The 17,515-nt window shown below is 33.3% G+C and overlaps 2 protein-coding genes across 3 annotated transcripts; both read left to right on the top strand.

The window, feature by feature from the left end:
* Positions 1-704: 704 nt before the first annotated feature.
* On the top strand, positions 705-8,406 carry LOC110996979 (cytochrome P450 6k1). Its single transcript, XM_045628804.1, has 10 exons — positions 705-797; positions 2,000-2,165; positions 2,561-2,758; positions 3,210-3,359; positions 5,012-5,196; positions 5,571-5,728; positions 6,637-6,755; positions 7,050-7,155; positions 7,484-7,732; positions 8,024-8,406. The coding sequence occupies exons 2-10, from the start codon at positions 2,007-2,009 to the stop codon at positions 8,191-8,193; spliced, it is 1,494 nt and encodes a 497-aa protein (XP_045484760.1). The 5' UTR covers positions 705-797; positions 2,000-2,006; the 3' UTR covers positions 8,194-8,406.
* Positions 8,407-9,743: 1,337 nt separating this feature from the next.
* Positions 9,744-17,515, top strand: LOC110996988 (cytochrome P450 6k1). Of its 2 annotated transcripts, XM_022264907.2 has the most exons (9): positions 9,745-10,036; positions 10,920-11,117; positions 12,269-12,418; positions 13,677-13,861; positions 14,537-14,691; positions 14,962-15,080; positions 15,525-15,621; positions 16,185-16,433; positions 17,223-17,514. In XM_022264907.2, the coding sequence occupies exons 1-9, from the start codon at positions 9,878-9,880 to the stop codon at positions 17,402-17,404; spliced, it is 1,494 nt and encodes a 497-aa protein (XP_022120599.2). In that variant the 5' UTR covers positions 9,745-9,877; the 3' UTR covers positions 17,405-17,514. The 2 variants fall into 2 exon arrangements, with proteins under 2 accessions (XP_045484912.1, XP_022120599.2); XM_045628956.1 differs by lacking the exon at positions 12,269-12,418 and having other exon boundaries at positions 9,744-10,036; positions 17,223-17,515.

Genomic DNA, 17,515 nt, shown 5'->3' with positions numbered 1-17,515 from the left:
AATTTCGGTTAATTTGCTATTAAAACTGTAATATAACTATTTACATGCGAGTTATTTAATTTACAACAAGCCTAATTAATTTCTAATAAAATACATTTTTTTTAAAATTATTTATTTAAAAATTACTTCAACAGATTTGGGGCAGAGATTCTTAGGTTGTAGGGTTTAAGTGATTTCAGTTGACGCCTGGTAGCCGGTACCCAAAAACTGGTATTTTCTTCACTCAAAAAATAAATATCGCAATACAGCGAGGGACACACATAGTATATACACAGGGATCAATATTTTTAAATTCGTTTTAATTTTATAATCAATTTTCAAATAAATAAAATTTTATGATTACTATTGGTAGTGGTAAAGGTTAAGAATATTGTAAACTCTATTGAGTATATGTATGTATATTTGTGTGTTGAAAATAAATTTTTGATAAATGAATAGCTCGCTGTTATTTCGGTGAAACAATAATAGTGTATAAAATAATGTTATTGAAGGATTAAATTTATAAAAGAACTAGACTAATAATACAGAAACAAATAAATATTATTAAAAAATATTATAGTAAAGTTTTTAATTAATTATTTTATTTAAAAAAAAACAACATGTATAGACCAAAAAATAAACTAAAACGTTATGATGTCACGTTAATAAGATCTGATTTCCTATTACGTATTAAATTATTAAAAATATAAGGAAAATCATTGAATTACACCTTAAGCGATAAGGTCCACTAATTATTTTGAGATTATATATAAACATATCATTTTAGTAGCTTCTTTAGTTGGGACAGGCGGCTTGCTGTGAGTACAATTTAATTTGTATAACATTTGACTTAAGTAAAAATACTTGCTATATATTGTTTAAGTTCCTTATCTTAATCAAAATATTTTTAGAACTTATGTTTTCTAACGCCATCTTAATTATTACATCATACCTTTTTTATATAATTTGTTTACTTCCGTGTTTAAGAGAATTATAATACGACAATTAATTAATTTATATATCTAACTATTATTACAACCGCAGTCTCAGAAACATTTTCGATAATTTGTTTTTGTATCGAGTTTTATTTTGGGGTCTTAGGCATACACAAGAAGTTGTTTTTTTCATAATAACAAGATGTTACACACAGAAAATTCAATATGTAGCATAGGATTATTTAGGCAAATATTCCTGACGGAGTGCTTGACTTATTTAGAATGTATTTTTTCCCTTGTTGATTTTAATTTAGTTTAGTTTTTAGTTAAATTGGATTGAGTAATATAATAGTTACTTGTGCAGGCGCATGTAAACTTTAATGAAATATAATTTTCATTATAGTTTTCAATTTTTTTTTGAAGTGAAACTTTATCGAAGTTGGAAAAAAATTACCGTCACATTTTTTTTATTGTTTTTTTGACATAATCATAAATCTGTTATAAGGCTAATGAATTCAGAGCGACATTAAATTTACACAATTAACAAATGCACACATAATTTACTAATATTTGTAGCCTTGGCGTAAGTAAGAAAAATACATTCCCTTATTAGTTTAAACCTTTAGGGTTGGGCCTCAGATTTCTGTTTCCTATATTGAGATCTTATATATTTCAAATAGGCAAGTAGGTGAGCAGTGTTCTGTGCCTGACAGGCATTGTTTACTTTTTGATTGTAAGACATGCCGGTTTACTCGCGATGTCTAGCGTTACTGTACCAGCAAGTGAAAAACACTCACATAAACAAAAAGTCTATTGGTACAAAGCCTCAATACGAACTTATATATATTAAATCAGTGGACGATTTTTTTTCGTCGTCGACGTCGAGACTTACATTTAAATGTAACTTCAAAAACGTTTTGAAATTTCTATAATATATTATTTATACGGATAGTGATAGTTTTAGTTCATCCTTAGTTTAGTTATAACTTAACGGCATTTTAGAAATAAATTATTCAATGATATAAGGATATAAATGCTATTTTCCTGCGAAATAGACGTCCACATAGTGATTTGAAATGTTTTAGTTTCAGGATGTTTGTGGTTTTGTTCAGTTCAATTGTCCTATGTTTGGTGGCATGGGTGTACCTACGATGGACTAAAGTGAAACAGCATTGGGCCGAACGGGGCGTGCCCCATCACCCACCACACCCAATATTCGGCAGCCTTGGATTTCTACAAAAAAAGAATTTTGTAAGTATTATTGTAAATTAAAATTAACCATTAGGTTGATGGTCGGCGATCGAAATTATAACATACGCACTGAGTACCTTCGCAACAAATAGTTTTACCGACTTACTATGTTCTTTACAGTCGTAAAAGTATACCTACCACTATGCAAGTCGCCATGTTAAATATGTTTCTTTAAAAGTATAAGTACAGGGCCGGCAACGCACTCGCGAGCCCTCTGGCATTGAGAGTGTCCATGGGCGGCGGTATCACTTAACATCAGGTGAGCCTCCTGTCCGGTTGCCCCCTGTTCTATAAAAAAAAGATATAAGTGACGTCCATTTAAATAAAAATACTTAGTAATATTTGTTTTTATTACGGGTCTAGGGGTTCACATTAAATAGATATTCACTTTTTAGAGCGTATGGCTGATCGAAACCATACGACACTTCAAGTCGCCGTACGTTGGAATATGGTTATTCTGGAGACCAGCTCTAATGATCAATTCACCGGAAATAGCAAGAAATATTCTCGTCAAAGATTTCGGCAGTTTTAGGAACAGATTTGTTGCTGCTGTACCTGGAGATCCAATCGGGCTTAATTTACTGACAGCAGATGTAAGTTTTTACTATTTATTTGAAAATCTAGTGGACATTGAAACCATCTAAATATATATATATACAAATATATATAGAGTTAAATAGCATTTGGGAAAAATATAATAAAAATACGTTTGTGTACTTATACACACGTGTTAAAAGTTATACTTCTTTGGCGTTACAACATAAACTCTTTAAAAAAAATATCTTTCACCTTATTCTACGTGTGTGGAAGATACGACCAAAATAGAAAAAATTAAAATGTTAACTACTTTAGGGTGTCGGTATTTGTGACGGTGTGCGCGCGCATCGTAAAAATTTACTCTCATCATTATTCCCTAGCGCGCCAAAAGAAGTATAACTTCAATAATTACATAAAAATTAAATACGTATAATGATAACTAATATTGCATGGATACTGTTTTAATGCAGATATCGTAGTAAGTAACGTTTACTTTGACAACTTTAGGATCCATTATGGTCGTCCATTCGACGTCGTTTAACGAGCATCTTCACGGCGTCTAAGTTACGGGCTTTGCAGAACCTCTTTGACACCAAAACCAGGGAGCTCATCCAACGTATAGACAGCACTAAGGATAAAACGAAAATAAGTGTTCGGGTAAGATAATTGAAGATCGTGTTATTTTTTAGGATCTATAAGTTTCATCTGTACAACGTATGTACGTACGCATGTACGTTAACTTCAGTTCGTTTCGTTTCAGTCTCACTTTACCGTACCTTTCAACGAACGTTGAAACGTTTGGTTGAAATTTTTGAAAGAAAATGAAAGTAATGTACGGAATAGAAATACACTATCTCATTTCAGTTTTAGGAAAACATAAACTATAATCAGTATAATGTATAAATTTATTATTACCGTTATAATTTCACACAGCAAATGTATTTTAATAAGTCTTGCTTTCTAACTTAAAAATAATCGTTAAACCCAAGATACCCAGACACAAAGGTATTAATGCTTACTCAACATTCCCACTTAAATTCAATTTTGACCGACACTTGAAGGTATAAAATTCGCTTCGTCTATAATTTATAATATACATATAATAGTAAATATATCTGGGGGCAAGGCAGTGCGCCCGTCACGTCGATCGCTATTACTTTGACGATCGGATTACCTGTATTATAAGAAAATGCATAGTTGGTTTTTAAAGGAGTAGAAGATACGGGAAAGGATAAAAATAGGGTTATCTACAAAAAAGGATGAGATGTCATTAAAAACATAACTTGTAAAGAAACCTAACGCTTCTCACAAATTTTTACGGTAGAACTGCGAGACAAGGTTTTTGATGGGTACGCACCAATCGCAGCGCCAAAAACATTTATAATACAAATATACATATAATACATACAGGTATGCCCTTTCTCAGATTTTCGCGGATTTTAATGAAGTACATATATTATTACTACTATATTTGTTAGTGTAGTTATGTCAGTAAAAGGGTCGGCGTACCACCGCAAAATCACTAAGCCAGGTATATATTATTTTTGAATGATTTGCAAAAAATTTTGTAATATAATCATGATTATGCTTATTTTAAGTATCTATTATATCTATATTATAAGTTGTCGTTGATTAAGGATTTATTTAATACAAAACTATGCGACAAAAAGTTCAAGGTTATGGAAATATGAAAGTCATCTTTGCATTAATACGGATGTCAGGTGTATTTATATATATATATATATATTTCTTGTGTGCGTGTGTATGTGACTGAACTCCTCCTAAACGACTGGACCGATTTAGACGAAATTTTTTGTGTGTGTTCAAGGGGATCTGGGAATGGTTTAGATTCACAATTTTGTCCGCTGGACAATGTTTTTTTAATTAATTTTCAATTTATTAGTTGTTGTTGATTTTGGAATGTTTTACATTGGATCCGACAGACGGCACTACCATCGCAGTGTCAAATTTTAAATAATATTCGAATTTTAATTTTAGTCTGTCCCGAAATTTAAAAAAAGTTTTGTTATCATTGTGTTATATCGTGTGTGACCATGTGCTGGATCGTTAGATATTGTCATAACATTTGAATAATAATTTTCATCAAAATGGCTTATTAAAAATTGAAATTTTGAAATTAAAGACGTGTAGACAGGACAACGTCTGTCGGATCCGCTAGTATATATATATATATATAAAACATTTGTAAAGATAGCGACAAAATCTCAGCAAATTTTAAATGTATCTTAAATGTCTACTGTCGATGTCATACAATATTTTTCTATTTTATAATTATAACTACTTTTCAGATGCTATGTACGGATTACACAACAGATGTCATAGGAACAGCTTCCTTTGGAGTAAAAACCAATGCCACATTAACAGGAGAAGACCCAATCAGAACGGTCACAAAATCTTTTATGGACTTTGACCTCCTGAGAGGCATGAGTTGGAGCGCAATATTCTTCTTTCCTGAAGTCGCCGAGTTTTTCAGGTATATATTCCTTTCAAGTAAACCTCCACATTGTTATAAGCGACCAAATTTATTAATATTTATTAATTAATATTATAATGTTTACTAATAATTGATTGATGTCAAATGGTTGAGATTTGCATCAAATACGTCACATAGCTTTATTTAATTTAGATTATAATCAGTTTAATATTTATCAAGATATTTTTAATAAATTACGGAGTTGGTTGAGGCAAACACAATTTTATATATTTTCTAAATCCGTTGATCCTCAGCTCATCAGCTTATCTTCCTTTCAATCTAAAGATAACCTATATATATAAATAATATAGACCAATAATCTTGGGCTATATTAGCCATACCAAGCTAATTGACTAATAATGGATTGATTACAGCTGTAAAATGTTCCCCAAGAAATCTACGGATTTCTTCAAGAGGATCTACCTTACAGTTTCCAAACAGAGACAGCAGCAGAACGCACCTGGAAGTTCTCCTAAGGATCTCCTTGATGCTCTAATTAGCTTAAAAGAAAATGTCGGAGGACCTAACGAAGGCGAGCTGATTCTTTTTTCTTTTCTTTATATAAGTTTCTTATTAAGATACTTCTCTCTTGCTTTAGATTAAAACACATTTAATCACAAAAAAGAAATTGTTATTGTCATCAAATAATAATTAATAATAACAACTTTATAACCAAAATATGGCTGTGAGGAAATTTATCTATCACCAGCCCCTGAGATACAAATCGAACACGACTTGTATAAAACATTAAGTATGCGTAAAAGTATTGCTGGCCATAGACGGACCGCATGCTGCAGCCGAGACCGACTGCCCTAAGCGGTACGTACGGAACAAACAGTTTCCATACTAAATACATATTCGCAATACACGAACCACTCGAGCAATTCCTGATCGTTGGTAGCAGTCACTCTGTGGTTGATTTGCCGTGCGGTCGACTGCTTAGAGCTGCCGGACCCAACATACACGGACGGCTACTACTACTACGGCGGACTTCTCTTAGCTGAATATGAAATATTCCATGCATCCTCTTGATTGTAGTATTGGACGCACCCACATGGCACATACTACGGTGCAGTGTTTCTTCATCGAAATACATCTTGTAAAATAACTCGCATCAGTATTATTTTGCTCCAAGCTGTCGTGTTGCAGTCGTGTACGACTTCAACGCGACCACTCTGGAGTAGTCGGTCTCGACTGCAACATGTGGTCCTTCTATGGCCAGCGTATGTGTATGGGAATGGGCGTGTGGATTTGAGAGTGTAGCTGAGAGTTATTTACATAAGTCATACCAATATAAGTATTAAATACAGGAGCATTTTCTTTCTCGATGTTTGAATATGAAATAATATAAACTTAATTGCATCAAAACGAAAGCTATTTTGGAAACCACGTACTAGAGAGTTCTAGAACTTACAATTACGCATATTTTTTTTGTTTTAGAACTATCGGACGATACAATTGTGGCCCAGGCTGTAGCATTCCTTTTCGCTGGCTACGAAACTTCCGGTTCCTCCCTGGCGTTTGCACTTTACGAACTAGCATTTTATCCAGAAATACAGGTACCGAAAGCTTTAGACGCTTTGAGCTTTTAGAGCGTGGCCACACGATGTATTATATTACTTTTTATTATTTTTACATTTAAAACGTTCCTGCACTTTCTAAGTTTGTTTATATGTTATTGCTTATAAATCTTTGTTTAATTCATGACTTATGTACGTTCTGAAAGCCGAATTTTTAACGGTTAATATTAAATTATCTCTTTTAAGTGTTATTCCATCAAGACGTCAACAATTATCTCATTTTTATTCAATCTATTTTTCGATCAAAACTAATCTTTAATTTTTTTTTTTTAGGAAAAATTATACGCAGAATTGGTGGAAGCAAAAAATAAGTGTGCAAACGAGAGCTTGGATATCAATACCCTTGCTGATTTGCAATACCTCAACTGCGTTATTAAAGGTAATATTTTTCTATATTTTATATAAAAATTCTCGTGTCACAATATTCGTACCCATATCCCCCGCAACGGCTCGACCGATTCTTATGAAATTTGTATGCATATTCAGTAAGACTGAGAATCGGCTACTATCTATCTTTCAAACCCCTTAGTGATAAAGGCTGTTCACACCAATTTTTTTTTATGATACAGCATACAAAAATACATACAATCCTTAATTTTCATCTAACATTTAATCCGTATTTATACATATATATTTCCTACACAGATTGCTAGATAGTTAAAATCGATAAAGTAATTTTATTTAATAAATATTAATTTTCCTTACAGAAACTCTAAGAAAGTATTCACCCATGGGTTGGATGGATAGAGTAGCATTGGTCGACTATAAAATTGATGACAAACTAACTATTCCCGCGGGCACACCTCTGTATGTTAATGCTATCGGAATGCAATATTATGAAGAATTCTATCCCGAGCCGGAAAAATTTGATCCGGACAGGTTTTTGCCGGAAAACGAGAAAGAATCGCTGCAATTCACATATCTGCCATTTGGAGAAGGACCCAGAAACTGTATAGGTAGATAATTTACTTTTGTTTCATTTTACGTTTACCTGAATATTAACAATTTTATATGAAACCTGATTAATTCATGTCAGGTCAATTTTTTTTGAAATATGATTAATATTATATTATTTTGTGGTAAATCATCTGCTACAAAGATTTTTTTTTAATGGAATCTCGCTGTTGGCCTTAAGTGCCTTTACAGCTCAGCACGGGCTGTTTTGGCAAACTTAGCTCAGCCTGAACACGTTATGACCAGCCCAATACAAATAAGTAACGTCATCCATATTCCATTTTTTATTTTAGGAAAAAGATTCGCCCAGATATCTCTGCGGAGTGCTCTTTCAAATCTGGTTTTGAACTACAAGTTCCGATCCTTACCTGGCCAGCCCAAACCTTCTGAAATTGACATGGACAAACTTGGTCTATTTTTCGTCCCATCGCACCATCTCTACCTTGACTTCATACGACGATAGACTAAGCGAGGAAAACAGAAGAACGGTCTTCTTGATAAGCGTTGTCACTTGTAATAAATTATCCATGACAATAATCAAAATGTGCAGTGTCATGTATTATTCGCAACAAGTCCATTAAAACAGAATTGTTGATATTCAAATGTCATTCATTTTAATAATATAATCGTCAGTATTTCATCGTTTACTTTTAAATAATTACATAATTTTACTTTGTATCGGTGTTTTTTTTATGTCTTTTATACACTAGATGCAAATGAGCACGGAACGAAAACAAGAGAAAGATAAGACGGAATAAACAAATAATTATTGTTTTGTCTTGTTCTATTATAAGGACAAGTAAAGTATGGAATCATTAATAATATCATTAGTTTTCCAAGACACTAGATTTTCAGGCTGCAGGCAGGAAACTGTGATTCAGAATTTAAGATAAGACCAATAAATTATATGTGAAAAATTATGAATTTTAGTATACCTCTGTAGGTATATACTAAGGTAATTATTGATAGACACATTTCAATAATTCAGTCTCAACCATTTTTAAAAACAATTAAACTAGAACCAGTCTAGTCAGTAATAACGTTCGTGTACATATATTAAATTATAATATAATTAGTTAAAAGTAGAAACACTTAAATGCGAAAGTTTAATTAACCAAATTACTGAGACGCAATCTTTGCAAATACTAGCAGACTTGGCCAATCGTTGCTGTGACTAAGGTTTTTGTTATATTACATAGTAGTAAGCTATTCAAGGAAAACTGTAGGAGAACTGATGTGAAACGTTGGTTCTTTTAACACAGCGGCATCTGTTAGAATTGTATCAAATAATAAACAAATAATTTGCAAATAATTAAATTAAAGATCAAAGCTATCCTATCACTTAAGTTGGAACAGACTGCTCACGGTGAGCCAATTTAATTTAAAATCGGTTAAGTAGTTTAGGAGTCCATCGCGGTGTCAAAACCCGACAGCCGAGTGGAGCGCGCTCGGCTGTGATATTTCCAGCAATAGAATCTTAAATTAGCATCAGCACGTATGACGTTGCACTTACATGTTCTCGCGAGTATGTAAGTGCGTGCTCCTATTTCACCATGCCTCCTGCTGATAGAGGACAAATCTTTGTTTTTAATTTATTTTATTATTCTTTATTACTCAAGATGTCATATGGAACATGGTGTAATAGTTGCAGCTCCTTACAAACATTGTGTAAAAAAAACTTGGCGATTAAAAAGAGTGGCCGAGAGTTTATTGCCAGTTCTTCTCTTCCGTTTGGCGCCCTTGATTTGAGAACTGGCAGTAAATGTAAAATTAGAATCATTTAATCTATATTCCTTTTTTTTTGACGTTCAGAAGTGTACATTATGTTACCTATATGAATAAATGATTTTTGATTTGATGCAATGAGATGCGCTTAAATAACAGTGGGAACAAACCACAAACACGCATTCAATCAGAATTAAAACGTGAAAGGTTATAATATAATACATTAATATACTGATAACAATTTTTGTTTTTACAATAACGTTCGAGAATATTGATTTTATTATATAATGTGACATCACCAGTCAAACTCGGTTGATTTGTTGCAACTGGTTTCAAATCAATTTTTTTTTTAAACAACAATATAATTATATATAATAATAATTTAAACAACAAAACCATTCAGTCTTTTGTTAAATTATAAGATGTTTCAATTAATTTTAAGTGTTTTTATCGTATGCTTTATATCATGGGTGTACCTTCGTTGGAGAAATGTTAGAGATTATTGGGCGAGACGTGGTGTGCCTCACTTGCCACCTCATCCCCTCATGGGTAGTCTTACCTTCTTGCAGCAGAAGAATCCTGTAAGTACAGTATAGAAAAGTACACTAGGTACAAATGTGTGTGTGCTACCGCTATACTAAGGGTCTGTTTCACAATGTATGGATAAAGCACCAAATAGCTATGCAACACATAAATTATTCGGAAGATAAAAGTTCCGAATAAGAAACTTCGCGTTTCATGACCAATAGCGCTATCTGACAGTCGTGAAACGCAACAATAGTGTTTATCCTACCAATAAGTAAAAAATAGCTTACTCGGAACTTACATTGTGATACAGACCCTTAGACCCAGATATACCCAAGCAGCGAGATCAATATCTTAGGACTTTTTCTTCTTTGTGAATTAATCAAAAAGTTAATGGTTTAGCATGCTGTGAAGCTACCAACCTTCAAATAACTCTCAGTTTTTTTGCACATGTTTGAATTTCAAAAATATGTAGTCATTAACGACCTTGAATTACAAACAATAATAATTATCTAAAATCACAGTAAATACAAGTAGCGGCACGAAACTCTAGCGCTGACGGTTATTGCGCAGAAGTAAAAAATAAGGTACCTGAGGGGGGCTAGCGAATGAAAAGCGGGCGCGGGTAGCGTCGATTGTCTCTCCAGTCGCATTCCGTCCCCCGCACCACAGTACACATGCGCAGCAATCCCCTCCACGTATCGGCCAGCGCTAGACTTACGTGCCGCTGCCTATACATAAATAGGGTAACTACCATAATGGAAAACTTTTGCATATTGTTTGCCTCAACACATGCCATATTTTATATTTATTTTATTTTGGCTGCCCAAAAAAGTAATGCAAAATCAGCAGTTTAAACTATAACAAATTAAACGAACAGGTTTCAATAGGCGAATTAAGAATTTCTTAGCAAAAATGAAAATTATATATTAATTTCAGGCTTTATGGATGATTGATATGTACAAACAGTTCAACACTCCATACGTAGGTATATGGTTGTTCTGGAAACCAGCGGTTATCATAAATTCACCGGAAATCGCAAAAAATGTACTTGTTAAGGACTTCTCGAATTTCCGGGACAGATTTCTGAGGTTGAGCTCCAATGACCCGGCCAGAGAGATGATATTTACAGTGAAAGTAAGATAATTTAACGCATACCTACATCCTTTTTTGAGTCTAATAAATACCGGGCACACTCGATATTCTAACGTTCCCTGAAGTAATGGGTATCAAATCTGTATCATTGATCAGTATTAAAAGTATATCACAAAAATAAAAAATAAAACCAGCACTACCAAGCTCAAAATCATTAAGTATGATTCATAATATAATTTAGAGGACTAACATTATTATAATATTAAAAAGGTTTATTATAACATATTATATAAAAGTTTAATTTTTTTTATTTTTTTTTTATTTTTTTTTAATAAATCTTTATCTATTAATGCACTTGCTTGTTTTCTGTTTTATATACATAAATTGTTTATATAAATCTGTTTTGGCTTTCTGTATTGTCTTAGGCCAGCCGTATACGGACTGCTCCAAGCAGTTATGACCGACTGCTTGAAGCCGCGACCGCGCGGTGAACTATAGCCATTCATTCGGTGCCGTAAACACGACTGCTCGAGTAGTCGCGACCGCTTCAAGCCGTCAACTACATGATGAAATTTCATCGTGCTGTCGACCGCTCGCGAGGCATACACTGACTGCTCGAGCCGTCGACGGCTCTACGACCTCCCCCTCCTTTTATTTTTAATGAATAAAAATTTAAATAATTGTTATTTATTTTTCGAACCTCAATGTTACTGCTAGTCTTTCTTCGGCCTGGATACTTCTCCTCAAGATTGTGTCTTCACGTTTAATTTTTGACCTTAGTATATTATTCATTTCATTAAACGAAGACACTGACATCCTAAAATAGTTGAAAAGAATTTTTCTTCATCGCTTCTAAGTTCCATAAATGATGGAATTGTCCATGTTGTTCTCTTAATTCCAAAATTGGATGAAGACAAAATTTTCTCTTTTGACGTCGCCGCCGTCGTCTCCGCTTGAGCAGAAGCAGCAAAAGCAGTGCTTCCTCGTCAGAATCTATGCCTAGACTGCGGTAGAAATTCAACTGCTCGAGCAGTCAACAACCGACTGCTCAAGCAGTCCGTGTACGCCCGCTCTAAGTGTTTTGTATCATAATATGTTTAAGTACAAGCTGCTAGATTACTTATAATTAAATAAATAAATAAAAAAGGTTCTTAATGATCTTAAGACTGGTTTCATCTTCTCTAATGTAATAGCATCCGCTCTGGTCGTCGATTCGCCGTAACTTGTCTTCAGTATTTACGTCCGCAAAGTTGAAGTCCATGCAGACCCTGTTTGACACTAAAATCAAGGAATTAAATCAACGAATCAATAATACTAAGGAGAAAAGCAAAATTAACATAAGGGTAAGTAATGTAGTTAAACGTTAATAGTTGAAAGTTTTACCGCGCTACTCATTTGTGAAACATGAATATGTAATATTATAATAATAATAAAGCCTTTATTGCTGTATTTACATATTGGGTACATAAAAGTGTGAAATAGGTATCACTAAATATAAAAAAATAAATACTAATAATTAATTGGCAAGCCGGCTGATTTTGTTATACAGCTTGTCCTTAGACATAGACCTCCTCTAAGGACTTCCACTCTTCTGTTTCGGGCTTTACTCATCCAATGAGGGCCAGCTACTCTTCGCAAATCATCTTTTCATTTGTCTTCGTTTTCTTTTGTCAATGCGAGGAAGCCATTGCGTCACTTTCTTCGTCCATATCTTTATCTTCTCTCAAAATGTGTCCTGTGCATTTCCAGTTCAATCTTTCACAAGACTTAACAGCATTTCTAAACTTTGTCTTGTCCTATATTTATTTTAGTTTTACTCCATCTTTCAATTTCAGACGCAGAACACTCATTGCGATACTATTCTGACATACTCTTTTGTTTAGTTTTAGTGTGTTTTAGTTTGTTTTCTTGTTAATCAGTGAGTGCGTATGTTAGGCACGGTAATATTATAAAGGTATTAAATATGTTACACATTTATTCTGCAAAAAAAATTATTGTAATATTTGAAATAATAACGTAAAAGCAGTTTCATGTACTTGTCGGAGCAATGCCGCTGGTAACAACTGGCATTGTTGTCACACCATTCACCATGTCTCTCAGCTCGTAAATTAAAAAAGTCAAATACTTATCATTTTATAACCGTTATTGCTTGTGGTTTATCCAATTTGGCAATGTTACTTGAAATAGTAATTATTATTTATGTCGGAGCAATGCGTTATTGTCAGCTGCTCTTGTATACTTTCACATCATCAAAGGTCTGTGAATATTTAGATCTATCAACATTAACAAATCATTTATAAAACATAAGTATTAACGGTTGTGAACTGAAAAGACGTTTTTATTTTAAGAGCTCTGTGACACATAATGACAATGGCAACTGATACCAGGGGCATTGCTCCAACATCCTTATAAAACATCGACGAAATTAAAATGTACCAATATGGTTCCCACAGTATAATATGTTGTCAATCAATATACTGTATGGCAAATTCAAGTTTCTTTTCACGTAGGCACACTAAAGACGGCATCAACAAATATTTTTGTATCTAGTGTATGCATCTATCATCCCACACTATTAATCTACTAAGTTTTTTACTTCAGATGTTATGTACCGACTACAGTACAGATGTTATTACCGCTGCTTCGTTAGGGATTCAAACCACGGCAACTCTCTCTGGAGAAGATCCAGTACGGTCAATCACAAAAGAACTTATGGATTATAATTGGTACAGAGGCATTTGCTGGAGCACAATATTTTTTTATCCAAAACTAGCTAATCTTTTTAGGTAAGTAGTCGATTTTACAGTAAACCTCTATAGGATGTTCTATCATGTTATAAATCACAAACAAGTTTTATCTTTGTTAACTGGTTTATTCTTCACAAACAATAGTAATTAACTTATATTCTTATCGAAATGCATGTTCACTCGTCTTAAAAGTCTGTTCTGAGTGACGTCTGTTTTCTTCATTTTTTAGTGTCCTGTATTTATGTTGCCACATACATCAAAATCTTATAGACAATTCTACACAATACAGTATGTACATTTTTAGTGCGTATCTACGATACGCTACACCCTCTTAGGTGATATATAGTTTTTGTTTTTAATGAACAGAATTTGTCTCCTTGTCGCCTTTTAAATATCGTCAATGACCAGTGAATGATAGATTCGCTCTATTATTTTGTATAGAAGATGGGACCGTCAGGCAAGAGGCTCATCTTCAGATGATTCATGATGTCACTACTAACGGTACTCACATAAGGCCTATATTTTTAAACATATTCAGATTTGCCTCGTAACTTACGTTTTTCTATTTATAATTTTTCTGTTTTTCTGTTAGAAATGACGGTGTAAAATGTAAATATGTATTGATCACCTGGTTGGCCGGCTCATTTAGTTTTTAGATATCATTTAATATCACCCAATTTACTCGTTTTTTTTTTTAATTTAATATTTTTTCAGATTTCAATTCTTTCCCACTACGTCAACTAAATTTTTCGACAAAATATTACAAACTGTCACCAAACAGAGATTGAGAGAGAAAACCAATTTTAACGAATCGAAAGACTTACTGGATGCACTAATTACACTTAAGGATGGACTGGGAAATGAGGAAGGTAGATCATTAGTACAGTTTATTAATAATGAGTAACTTAGTACTGAATGCATGCTATTTTGTACCTGAGAGTACCTGAGAAGGTTTAAGATAAAGTCAATTGTCCCGAAATAATTTAGTTACTATGTTATCACCTGTTCTACTTGGCGGGGTTTGACAAACAAACGCCTGGAAAAAGGTCTTAATGTATGATATCTATATGACTAATCATTTTATGCCTCAGTAAAAAAAACTTAAAGCAAATTCAAATAAAATATTCAATTTGTTCCAGAATATTCAGATGACGTCGTTTTGGCTCAAGCCATATCTTTTATCTTTGGCGGATTTGAAACTTCTGGTTCCACATTAAGCTTTGCATTGTATGAACTAACGTATCATCCGGATATACAGGTAGGTATTATAAAACATATTCAGAAGCTACCTATAGCCAACAAAAATTAAGAATTGCTTATACGAAGAGACCTAAAACTCTATGACGTGTGTCAGCTACTAATGGGTTGTGGGTTGTGTTTACAATAGCAATAGGTACCTAAACAATTTAAGGTATAAACAATTTAATTTTTATATAATTGTAATAATATAAAAAATGTGAAAACCAGTGGTTGCCTGGCAGAAATCGTTCGAAAGTGATAAAGCCGCCAGTTGCCCTCCTTTTCATTTAATTATATTCAATTTTTATATTGTTATGTATCTAACGAAGTGTTAATATATAAATAAATAATACAATATTTTTCGTATAAAATATTAAAGAGATATTCTCATAAAATAAATACAAGAAACATAACTCTGAAAGTGAAAACTCAGGAACTAATGCAATATTTAATTTTAATCTAGGAAAAGTTGTATCGTGAACTAAATGAGGCAAAGAAATCTCAAGATTTGGATATTGGTACATTACATGACTTGAAGTATTTAAATTGTATAATTAAAGGTATGTCCTAGTTCTCTTCAGAACTTTGTATAAATAATACATGTAAAAACGTCATATTTTAACTTATCCAAAATCAATGAAAGCGAGATTTGATTAGTTGGCAATCTTACTTACACACTAATATTATAAAGAGGAAAACTTTGTTTGTTTGTTTGTTTGATTGTAATGAATAGGCTCATAAACTACTGGACCGATTTTATAAATTCTTTCACCATTCAAAAGCTACATTATCAACGAGTAATATAGGCTATATTTAATTTTGAAAAAAAATAGGGTTCCGTAAGATATAAGGGTTTTTCGGACACAAGGTGTAAAAAATCAACCAAAAAAGTTACTTATTTTGCGTACCCTGCCTAAACTATTAAAGATAGAACCATAATAAATGTTCTAAGTAATTGTAGATCTTATAAATATCTACAAAAAAGTCCGCGACACACTATACCTATCTATGTCGAGTGAGGCACAATAACCATTATAAATAATATACATGACAAAACGTTTGCCAGGTCAGCTAGTTTAACAATAAAAAGGAATCTTTAAATTACTAAGAGAAAAATTTTCAGAAACTCTCCGAAAGTACCCTCCTTTGGGATGGCTGGACAGAGTGGCCGTAAAGGATTATAAAATAGATGATAAACTAACAATTCCCGCGGGTACTCCAATTTACGTCAACGCGGTGGGAATGCATTATGACAGCGACCTCTACCCTGACCCTGAAACATTTGACCCTGATAGATTCCTGCCCAATAACGAGAAAGACATAAAGCAATTCACTTTTATGCCATTCGGAGAAGGACCGAGAAGCTGTATTGGTAATAGGAAAATATTTATTTCCTTTTCAAACCATCCATATAATACTCATATTTTTAATATTAGAGCTTTGTTAATGAATCTTGAGAGTTGAAGAGTTGCTCGTATGCCCTGAGCTGAGTTTCGTCATCGGACGTCGAGGCAGAATACGAAATTTCACCCGTATCACTTTGACGTACGCCGAAACTTCAAGACAGTTTTTGCCGCGCACCACCGCTATGTGGAACCAGCTGCCCTTATTTCCGAACCAATTCCACTTGGGCTCCTTCAAGTAAATACCAATACTTAAAAATCCAGCAACGCACTTGTGAGCCCTCTGGCATTGTGAGTGTCCATGGGCGGCGGTATCACTTAACATCGGCTATGCCTGCCCGTAAAAGCCTCCTCCATATTTTACCCATTTCTTTTTTTTCTCAATGCTTTGTTTAGATCTAATCGTCTTGGTTTGGATGATAGGAATCTAACGTTGAAATTGCATACATTTAATTGTTGTGACGATAAGTTCGATGGCGGTTGTTGTATGGATATTTTCAAATATATGTAAAATGAAATTCTTTACCCAGATTGGGTAACAACTGACTTTAATCGTTAAAAATATGAGTTAATAACCAACACCTAAACCCAATAACCTTCTAAACTAAATCTGAATTCATTTTTGTCCATCTGAGATAGACATCTTAATCCAAATAGTTATAAAAGTGTGCCAATAACCAGAAATATACGATAAGCATATTTTGAGATGGCTATTACAATCCGTCAATTGGTTATTGGCAGATTGTGTAATTTTACAGGTAGAAGATTCGGCGAGATAACAATAAGAAGCGCCCTATCCAGCTTAGTTTTGAATTACAAACTGATTCCAGTTTCCGGACAACTAACACCTTCAGAAATGGAATATGAGAAACGAGGTCTTATACTATCCCCTGGACGAATTCTACATATTGATTTTAAGCAGAGAGATTTGACACCTTAACGTTTCAAATATACTTTAAGCGTTAAATTTTTTTATAAGTAAAAAAAATTTTTATTTATGAAATAAAATAAACTTTAATAAATAAAGATATGCGCCAAGAGGATTATTGTA

The sequence above is a fragment of the Pieris rapae genome, chromosome 7, assembly GCF_905147795.1.
Source record: "Pieris rapae chromosome 7, ilPieRapa1.1, whole genome shotgun sequence".
NCBI lineage: Eukaryota > Metazoa > Arthropoda > Insecta > Lepidoptera > Pieridae > Pieris > Pieris rapae.
Note: the sequence above shows the minus strand (reverse complement) of the source record. Positions and strands in the feature narration are given on the sequence as shown.